This window comes from Pangasianodon hypophthalmus, chromosome 26, assembly GCF_027358585.1.
Source record: "Pangasianodon hypophthalmus isolate fPanHyp1 chromosome 26, fPanHyp1.pri, whole genome shotgun sequence".
Lineage (NCBI taxonomy): Eukaryota > Metazoa > Chordata > Actinopteri > Siluriformes > Pangasiidae > Pangasianodon > Pangasianodon hypophthalmus.
This window is the reverse complement of record NC_069735.1, coordinates 10,013,161-10,023,918: the sequence shown is the minus strand read 5'-3', so window position 1 is coordinate 10,023,918 and position 10,758 is coordinate 10,013,161. Positions and strand designations below refer to the sequence as shown.

The following is a 10,758-nucleotide window of genomic DNA, read 5'->3' as shown; positions in this document are numbered from 1 at the left end:
TAGAAAGAAGCTACATTTTCTGCGAACAGAATAAGACTATTTCAAGCTTGAAATGAGTAAAAATGTCTTGGAATAGGTTAAATAATCTTCTATTTGGTTTATTGTAATCTTATAATAGGAAATACTAGATAAATTTGATTATATTTTCACTTTAAGATACCAAACATACCCAGTTAAAAACAGGGACTGGTGAAGAACAGAATACACACAAGAACAGAATCTACACAAATTGTGAACAGATGACCATAGTGGACAGATAAGGTAGGCATGTTTAGTAAAGTGGTCAATAAAAATGCACTGTGTTTAAGCTGACAGCAACACTGCACTGGCTGATACCCATATACCAGCACAACAGTACCACATGCCAGGGTCACTGCTGAGAACAGACCAGCATTCTGAGAGGTTTTCAGCAAACTGAAATAATATCTGGTCAGCAGTTGTCTTATAGTGGCCACTGAGTGTAATATTTTAATATTATACATATAATGCATTAGGAGGCATGGCGGCTTAGTGGCTAGCACTGTTTCCTCACAGTGGGGTTGGGGGCTTGAATCCTACCTTCACCCTGTGTGTGTGTGTGTGTGTGTGTGTGAAGTGACTTGTGGCCAAGTATGGTGACCCATACTCGGAATTTGTGCTCTGCATTTAACCCATCCAAGTGCACACACACAGTAGTGAACACACACACCGTGAACACACATCCGGAGCAGTGGGCAGCCTTTTTTGCTGCGGCGCCCAGGTGTGTGTAATCCTGCCTCCGCTCTGTGTGTGGAGCTTGCATGTTCTCCCTGTGCTTCAGGGGTTTCCTCTGGGTACTCTGGTTTCCTCCTCTAGTCCAAAGACATGCACTGTAGGCTGATTGGCATTTCCAAATTGTGTGTGAGTGTGTGTGCGCTTGTGCCCTGTGATGGGTGGACACTCCATCCAGCGTGTCCCTTGCCTTGTCTCCTGGGATAGGCTCCAGGTTACCCCATAACCCTGTGTAGGGGAAGCAGTACAGAAAATGGATGGATATTATGCATTAGCACGAGTCAACACTTTCTTATAGAATTTCACACGTGAATAATTTACACATGTGACTTTTAGGCACTTCACATGTTACATTTCATGCACTTATATCACGTGGGGACTTTTCACACATGAATCATTTACTTTCACATGTCAGATTTTCACATGTAGGGCACGTGGTAGTTTTCATTTTTGTCACGTGATTTATTAATTTTCATAAAATAATTGTTCACATGTAGGGGATGTGATTGTGCTTTTGTGCATGGGACTTTCTCGAAAGGATAATTTGTCATATTTAGGTGCATGTTGGGTTTTTTTTTCCACATGTGATTTTCTCACGTGATTCTTTCATGTTTATATATTAATTGTTCACATGTAGGGCATGTGATTTGATTTTTGCACATTATTTTTTATGTGATTAAAATGCCATTTTTTCACATTTAGGGCGTGTGATTTTGTTTTTGTGATGTTGTCACGTGATTCATTTCTTTTCCATGTTAATTTTTCACCTGTCGTCACGTATTAATCGTATGTGTTAAGGTCACGTGGGGCACTGTGAAACGCACCTTCACTTTTTTTTTTTTTTTAATTGCGTATTACTCAGGTGTATGTTATCTTTCAGTAATGGTGCTCACTTGGCTCGCGCTGATTCTGACCAAAGATCGTGCCCGACGTCACGCGCTGCATATAAAGCGCCTGAGTGTGCGCTCGTGCCTCAGTTCCAGACTGTAACAGAGCTGCACATCTGGCCAGATTTCTCCTGACTTTCCCGAGCAGAAGCTCGCGCGTATCAACAAACCGCTGCACCTGCCCAGCTGTGGTGTTACGATGTAGCCGCTGTATGATACACTAACAGCTGTCCTTTTTACTGCACGCGGAACCATGGAGTCTTTCCCCAGCGTCAGTGAGGGAAGCCCGGTTTTAAACCTGTCGCGTCTGCAGCTGGCCGACTTGAACCTGGAGCACATCACGGAGCCTCAGCGCAAACAGATCCAGCAGCTTCACCTTACACACAACAGCCTCACGTTTTTCCCCACGACACTATGCATGTTTTCCAGCCTGGAATACCTGGACATGAGCAACAACGCGCTCAGTGTTTTCCCCGAGGACATTCTGCAACTCACTAAACTAAAGACGCTGGTCGCCAAAAACAACCAGCTGGACGAAGCGTCGTTTCCGAAGCAGTTCGGTTCGATGCCCATCGAGACGCTGAACTTAAGCGGGAACCGATTTAGAGAAATACCGAAGCAGCTCCTGGAACTGAGCCGACTGCAGTCCCTGTCCATGGGAGGAAACAGATTAAAAAGCATCCCAGCAGAAATAGGCAACCTCACCAGGCAGGTCACTTTTATCACACTTCTGCACCCAGCTTGTGGAAAAGACCACAAGAGCAGACAAAATTATCTATAGGACAGGGTTTGATTTGTTCTTTGGTGCATTTGAATACCCATGAACACATTACTGGATTGACTTTATAGCTCTATAGTTCCTAAAACGCAACATTCATTAAATCTTTTATCTCTTTGCATAGATAGTAGCCTAAACATCACAGAGATATGAGGCGACATGCCGGGATCTAACTGGGGACCCTGGGGCTGAGGCAGAAACCCTATACGGCCATGCCGCCTCACATCTCACATCTCCATATCTCCTCAGTTAAATCCTGCGCTCGGGTTACTGTCTACATGGAGTTTGTGTCCATGTTCTCGCGGTGTCCGCATGGCTTTCCTCCAGATTCTCTGGCTTTACTCCCACCATCCAAAAAACATGTTGATCTGGCTACTCTAAACTGCCCCTACGTGTGAATGTGTGTGTGTGTGCGTGTCTGTGTGTGGACACAGCTGCAGTGGACTGGTGTCCCACTCAGGGTGTGTTCCAAACTCACGCCCTGTGTTCCTGGGATAGGCTCCAGATCCACCATGACCTTGACCAGGATAAAATGAAAGTCTTCAGGGCAGAGCTTTGTGCTTTGTTTCTCAGGAACATGACAAGCTGCTTTTTGTCATTAACTTAAAGAGAGAGAGAGAGAGAAAAAAAGGAACGATTGTTTATAGCCGTTATAAGTGAAACCAGGAAATAACTTATCTCGCAGAAGTTCCACAACATTAATGTGACTATGGAAGGATAACATATATGACTTGATATTCTTTTATATTTGTCAGTGTTGGCAAATTGCTGTGGTAAAAGAGGAATAAAACACTTCATGGTGTGCTGTTATAGGAAAGTAATCAATCTCGGTGTGAAATGCTGTCATCACACTACCCTGTTGTTGATTATTTTCCTTTAATAGCATGTCCTGAAGTGTTTATTCCTTACTTACTCTGCAGAAACGCTACAATATGACAGCCTATACTGAGTGAGGAAGTCCTAGATGTAATAGATAACTGATTTTGTGTTATGTATCCTTTGATCATTATGAGAAAAGCCACAAATTTATGCACCTTATATTTTTGTCATATTTGCAGTCACAATATATAGCAGTATGTTGCTGCGTTTTCAAAATCAGCAATCCAGCATTCGTAACAGATCAAACAAACGCACTGAAAGGGCAGAGGAAACACTGGAGCTCTGAAGTTCACTGCAGCCTGTAAGTTATTCGTGAAACTCAGGATTTCAACACACTTTTGTTGAAATTTAACCTGTTTGTTTTTAGGTGCTCTTTAGTCTGTACTCCCCCCATTTTCTCCTCATGTTGGTCATCTGCCAATTCCCACACACCAGCCAGCTTTCGCCTATCACACAATAGCTAGCAGATGGGGAGGGTGAAGGCGTTTACCTCCCCCTGTTCTTCCTCTGAGACATGTGAAGCCAGCCAATCACATCTTTTCCAACTGCTGCTCATGCTGTCACAGGGCAGCGTAACACGCGCAAGCAAAATGCACCCTCTTGTGCATACATGAGCTCACAGACATCTGGCTAGTGACTGGCTAGTGTTGCTGTGATTGACATGGGAGAAAGAGTATGCAGTCCCTCCCTGACCAATTTTGCTCCCTAGTCTCCTTTCCAAAGATATCTGTGACATCCTCAGGATGTAAAACTTGCAATCCTCTGCTCTTCTCTTGTGCCACATGGGCTGCAATTTATCAAAAATTTTCTGTCATTCTAATTTATTAACCTTCTGAAATGAAATATAACTGTAATATAATCGAAGTCTAAAGTTTGTGCTTGGTTCAGTGGAAAATGTGAAAAAAACATAAAGCAGTGCTATGTGCAGAACTGTACAGTATGTAATGTGTTTGATATTTTCTATCTGGTTGGACGTCTGACGACTGTACTCCTGTTCTTCATGCTTTGCTGCTGAAATATTTGAAGCCTGGAGATGTTGTATCTGGGAGGGAATCTGATCTCTTTCATTCCTCCTGAGTTGGCTAACCTGCGCTGCCTCAGGTACCTGGTGCTATGTGACAACTGTATCCAGAGCATTCCACCTGAGCTACACAGGTAACGGCTGACATTTACTGTATATATTATCTATATGCACATGCATATCTTATCTATTCACTTGAATGTGATGTGAAGCAGTAGGAACAGTTTTTTTGCATTCTACAATTAAGCTCCTAATATATTTGATTGATATTTGAACTTAATTTGCATAATTATGTTAATAATTAGTATTAATTTTTTTTTTTTTTAATTTTAATTTGACCTCACACACCAAGTAGATCTGGAGAAAGCTGAAAACAGACCAAAAATTGTAAATAACCTACCAACAACTGTGTTACCTTTTGTGTTTTTTTTTATATAACTATACAAAGGATTTCTATACAAAATGTTGCAGTCTTAAACTTTCTCAAACTCGCATTAACTTTTTTAAATATACAGTTTATAAGAACATCTGGTTATAAATTTGTTTAAATGGTTCAACAAGAAGCATTCACATTTATACAAACCTACTTTGTTGGGAAAAAAAAGGAAAAACATGATGGAATTCTAATTTTGTGTAATTTACCTCAAGTATTACATCTCTGTAATGGTTTTACATATCATCTGGCAACATTTCCATGTTTCATTGCCTGAACCAAAGTTCAGTGGTAGAGAACAAACATTTCTTAACTATGGCATATACTGTATGTAATAATGTAATGAGTAAAAAATCTAGATATTTAGACATCTGTACAAATTGTTATAGCTGTGTATATGTATTACATTTTCCTAATTCCTGGTTTCCTAATTCCTGCTTTCTTCGTCCTGTTCAGTATAGCTATATGAGAAAGTGATATAAAATATAATACACTTTCTTTTCAGAAATCACCTGGAATCATAAAATTTAATTCTGACTCTTAAGTCTTAATATTATACATAAAGCAAATTTAGACACAATTCTTAGCTTTAACTTTTGTGATACCTGTTCAAATGTTATTTAATTTCCCTCTGTCACGCAGACTGCACTCCTTGCTGTCTCTCAGTCTCCATAATAACCTCCTGACATTTCTACCACGTGAGATCCTCAGCCTCGTGCACCTACAGGAGCTCAGTCTCCGCGGTAACCCTCTGGTAGTGCGCTTCATCAAGGACATGACCAATGAGCCCCCGTCCTTGCTTGAGTTGGCGGGACGGACCATTAAATCCCGGAACCTTCCGTACCTCGTGAGCGACCTCCCAGCCAACCTGTGCCGCTACCTGGACTCGGCCAGCAAGTGTCCCAACCCCAAATGTGCAGGTAAGAGACGGAGTCAAGGGCTGATGTGCTTTTTAAACAGCATTGAAAATCTGAAGAGGCAGTTGGTACACTTAAGAATATGACCCTGAACCTGAAAACATAAACAAAACAACAAAGCAGACAAAATAACAATATATGCTGAGTGCAGACTAAACAATTTTACTCCTTATTATTCTGACTTGAACAAGTTTTTTTTGAATCTGCAACAACCACTACAACCATCTTAATCCACTATAATTAGCATTCTTTGTTTTTTTTTTACTGTGCAGGAAACCTTAAAGGTTCTATGTAGAACCTGTAAGAGAGGGTATCCCTTTCAGAAAAGGTTCCAAGTAGAAAAAAGAAGCTTGAAGGTTTAACCAGCCAAAGAACCCTTCAGGAACCCATCTAGTATAAATGCCTTATACTAGGTATAAGGCATTTAGTGACACAATTTACCCAGGCAAAAAACACAGATGCCCAATATACTGTATTTTCAAGTGTTTTTGAGCACGTACAGAAAACAGCCAAAGAGCGCTCATGAATAAACACACAGGGAACAAGGTGAGAACAACAGCAATAATGGTGAAGACCATTCTGCATTTTGCGTAGACAATAGAAATGAAGTTTCTATATAAAAAATGACAACAGCAAGTTGTTCACGTGATTAAAAGTCATGTGATTAACTGTTCTCGTGTTTATTTTTCTTTGTAATACAAGATTTGTGGTTTAGCTGCCCAATTCTGGGCTGACAAGACTACAGATTGCAGATTTGTGTAGCGAGAGCAATACAGCAATTCAAGGATTTTGTAAGTTGTGTAGTGTCCACATTATCAGCCATAGAGTACTTTGTGGAAACTGAACCGAACCTTTCCTAGCCACTAGACGGATGAGCAGAGATAATGTCTGAGCTGGAAAAATGTAAACAGACGCCTGAATCTTTGAAACTGCATTGTTATTATAAATCTAGAAAGAATTTAAAACTGATTGTATCATTTTGCCAATTGTAATTCACTATAAGACATTAAAATGGTTGAGGTGCTAACCATAACTGTTAGCTAATTCACTTAACTAGCTTAATGTAGTTGTGGGCTGAATTCCAAATCCCTCATTACTAGCTGTATAACTGTTCTACAGTGGTACTGTGACTATGGACAGTGAATTCTTAGAGATAGTTTTGAATCTGAAATCTATTAGAATACTGGTCTTCAATATCTTCCATTCACTGCTAGCCATGTTAGAGTTGACAGCAGGTGGACAGGAAGCATTAAGAACATTAAGAATGTCACCTCAGTCCATTCCCTTGTGCATCTTCTCCTTCTGCAGGTGTATACTTTGACTCACGAGTGCGCCACATCAAGTTTGTCGACTTCTGTGGAAAGTTCCGCCTACCCCTCATGCAATACCTCTGCTCCCCTGAATGTAGCTCTCCCTGCAGCTCCAACCCACAGAGTGATGCCGAATCAGAGGATGAGAGTAGTGTGCCGGCAGACAGACTGCAGAAGGTGCTGCTGGGATAGCACAGTCCTCTTCTACAATTCTTAAAATATATTTTTTGTAAGGGGAAAAAAAATAGTCGTGGATGAATGATCAACACTGTGAGCATGTCCATGGTCGCCCATTATTGGGCTAAAGCCCATTAAATGATGTGCTCTACTATTGGTCAGTTCAAGTCTGCTTGATTTGATCCCTAAAATATGTGTATTTCTTCTTGGTCTGTATTACATTTGATGGCTTGTTTATGACCAAAAGTCATCTTGTCTACGTCTTTAATTTCAACATCCCATTAATGGTGGCAAAGACATCTTTTCACATCTTATAAATGTTTTTGTGCTCACTGGGTTACACTGTTGGTGCTCTTGGAAATCCAAACAGCATTTGTCAAATACAAGTGCATGTCACTCTCTCCTGGAAGGACACGGGTCAACTTTCTGAGGCAGTAACTCCAGATAAGGGACATCGGCAAACTGCACTGGATAAACACAAGTCATTGATAAACTATATGGCCAAAAGTTTGCTGACACCTGACCATCACACCCATATGTTCCCATTCCAAAACCACAGGCTTTTACACAGAGTTGGTCCCCTTTTGCTGTTATAACAGCACTAGATATTGGAACATGGCTATGGGGATTTGTGCTCATTTAGTCACAACAGAATTAGTCAGGTCAGGCACTAATGTTAAGCAAGGAGGCCTGGTGTGCAGTTGGTGTTCCAGTTCATCCCAAAGGTGTTCAGTGGGGTTGAGGTCAGGGCTCTGTGCAGGACACTCGAGTTCTTCCACACCAACCTTGGAACACCATGTCTTCATGGAGCTCGCTTTGTGCACAGGGGCATTGTCATGCTGGAACAGGTTTGGGCCTCTTAGCTCCAGTGAAGAGAAATTGTAATGCTACAGCATACAAAGACATTCTAGACAATTGTGTACTTTCAACTTTGTGGCAACAGTTTGGGGAAAAAAACCACATATGGGTGTGATGGTCAGGTGTCCGCAAACTTTTGGCTTTATAGTGTAATTTATCTGTAATTGAAGCATTATTAGCTTAGCATATATACAGTATATAAGTAGATCAATGAAATGTAAATGTCCAGTTGTTGTTTATGAAGGTATAAGGGTGAGAAAGACTTCAGTGAAAGAAAGATATGTTAAATGTTTTAGAGTGTAAGGATTTGATGACTGAGGTCTAGATTAGGTTAAAGTTCTTTTTTTCATTACTAGTACTGTAGTAACTTTTCCCACCTTGTGGGCTTTTTGTTTATCCTGAATGCTTAATTCTTGAACCTGATTGGTCAAAAGGTGTTGATTAAGTTTCTGTAACAGCAGCTCTGACAATAGTGTTGGCTGCTACGTTTATATTAATGTGCTCCTTCTAAAATAGTATTTTTGTTTCTGTAGTAATAATTGCATGGATGTGGCCCATAAATGGATAAAAAAAAAAAAACAAGTAATCATTGATATGGTGAAGTTTTCTATGAGATGATGTTGATTTAGCATATTGGGAAGGAGTCTCCAGTGTCAGTAGGTTTTCTGACATGGGAAAGTCCAGAAGATGGAGGATTTTGCAGTTTCTTGGTAGAATGACAAGCTGAACATTTGTCTTATTAATTTCAACAAAGAGAAAAAGAGAGGCTGGTGAGGGAATGACTGTTTGTAGCTGCTATAACGTAAGTCATAACTTTTTTCATAGATGTTCCACAACATGAAATGTAACTATAAGTGGATAAAAATACAATGTGTTATCCTTTAGTGAATAAATAATTGTAATATTTGGAAAATTTGGAAACTTTGGGAAGTGCTGTTGTCGGAAAATAGTCAACTCTGCTGTGCTAATTGTAACTGCTTTGCAGTGAACCACATCACACCACCTATTTGTTGATTTTTTTTCCCCCTATAACAGCAGACGCTGTCAAGTTTTGTTCCTACTTTAATGCATTACAAAGTATTTTCCTGGTTTTCGTAGATGCAATAATAGCCAGTGCTTCTCCAGAGAAACGGAGAGACAGCGACTGTGGGATGGAGTGACTTCATGGTTGAACAGTGTAACAGATGTGCAGTTTCACATAATAGTTATCAGGAGTAAATCCCATTTTGTACATGAACAATGTAGTGAACTCTTATGTGTATATATGCATTGTGTAAGATGAAGACTGCTGTTTGAAGAATATAACTGATACACTAAGGTCCAGAAGTCTGTGTGCTTTTTTTTCATTTACACAGTTACTGCCAACAAAAGTCTATACAAGGTTCATAGACCTCGTTGGTTCACCAGATAAACTGTCTACCATTGGTATCTCTGTTGATGAAAATAAACTATCCACAGCTAAACGCTCCAACCAGGGAGCACTGGTGATGATGTATTACAATTACAATCCCAGTAACTTATGCTAACACTGATCAGATGTGTGTTTTAGCAACATTGCTGTTATCGTCCAGACATGCATATTATTACAGACCTAAAACTGGCAGGCAAGATGAAGAAATACCTGTGAAATACCTTTACATATAGTAATGTGAGCTTGTTCTGTACTGTAGAACTTGTTACTAAATATTCCAGTGGAGAAATTTGTGGAGAAAGAGAGAGAGAGAGAATTACACAGAAAGTGGACTCTATGGAGAACCAAGAGTCATGCAGGATCCTCTGCATTTAAGCTTTTGATAACATATCAGAACTGAACTCACCTTAGTCTAGTGACCGGCTTTATCTCTTAGCCTGAATACAATGGTCTGATAAAATGATAACTGTAATAACACTCTGGTAATAAAGCAGAGATCCTCAACTCACTGACCTCCTTTCACAGTTATTAATGTGTGTGTGGTGTATGTTGGATAAAATCATCAGATCATGACGTCACATCATCTCTTGTCATCGCTGTGTGTGTGTGTGTGTGTGTGTGTGTGTGTGTGTGGGCATTAAAATATATCTATGCAGCGTATCACATTTCTCCTGCACCTTCTGATATACTGAGGTTTTCCGTGGTGTGTGAAGATGGGAGAATTTGTATGCTCATATATTAAAAAAAGAATAGTAATTGGATGAGAGTGAATGATATACAAAAAATATATTTACCTCACAGTCTAAAATTTATTTACAGGACATTCAGCCCTCACAATTTGAACATTTAATTGAATATATATTTAGAAAAAAAAGACTATTTAACATAGGTCAGTGTTGATTATTTTGAATGTAATGCTGGAATATAAATATATTTAATTTAAATTTAATATAAATTGTCAGAATATGTAAATTTTTTATGGACTATGTGGCTAAAGAGTGGTTTAGTTTAGTCCTTTCAGTTCTGTTGTAAGAGTGCCACCTTGAGGTACAACACACACACACACACACACACACACACACACAAAGTTCTAGGAACCCTCAGAAGGAGTCTTACAACATGACAAAGCCCTAGAAGATGCTTCAGGAGCATTTTTTTGTTTTCTGAGTGAAGGATGTAAAGAGGTAGAGAGAGAGAGCGTGGTAGAGAGAGAGAGAGAGAGAGAGAGAGAATGTTCCTAGAACCAAAAACGAACGTTTCCAGAACATTCTGGGAACCAGTAACTGTTAGCTTGGTGTAGCTTACAACTAAAGAAATAAATGTCTCAGTTTTTCAGC

The 10,758-nt window shown here is 39.9% G+C and overlaps 1 protein-coding gene across 1 annotated transcript; it reads left to right on the top strand.

The window, feature by feature from the left end:
- Positions 1–1,682: 1,682 nt before the first annotated feature.
- Positions 1,683–9,327, top strand: lrrc58a (leucine rich repeat containing 58a). The gene is made up of 4 exons (XM_026931646.3): positions 1,683–2,345; positions 4,321–4,449; positions 5,391–5,668; positions 6,974–9,327. The coding sequence occupies exons 1-4, from the start codon at positions 1,891–1,893 to the stop codon at positions 7,165–7,167; spliced, it is 1,056 nt and encodes a 351-aa protein (XP_026787447.3). The 5' UTR covers positions 1,683–1,890; the 3' UTR covers positions 7,168–9,327.
- The last annotated feature ends 1,431 nt before the right edge of the window (positions 9,328–10,758 follow it).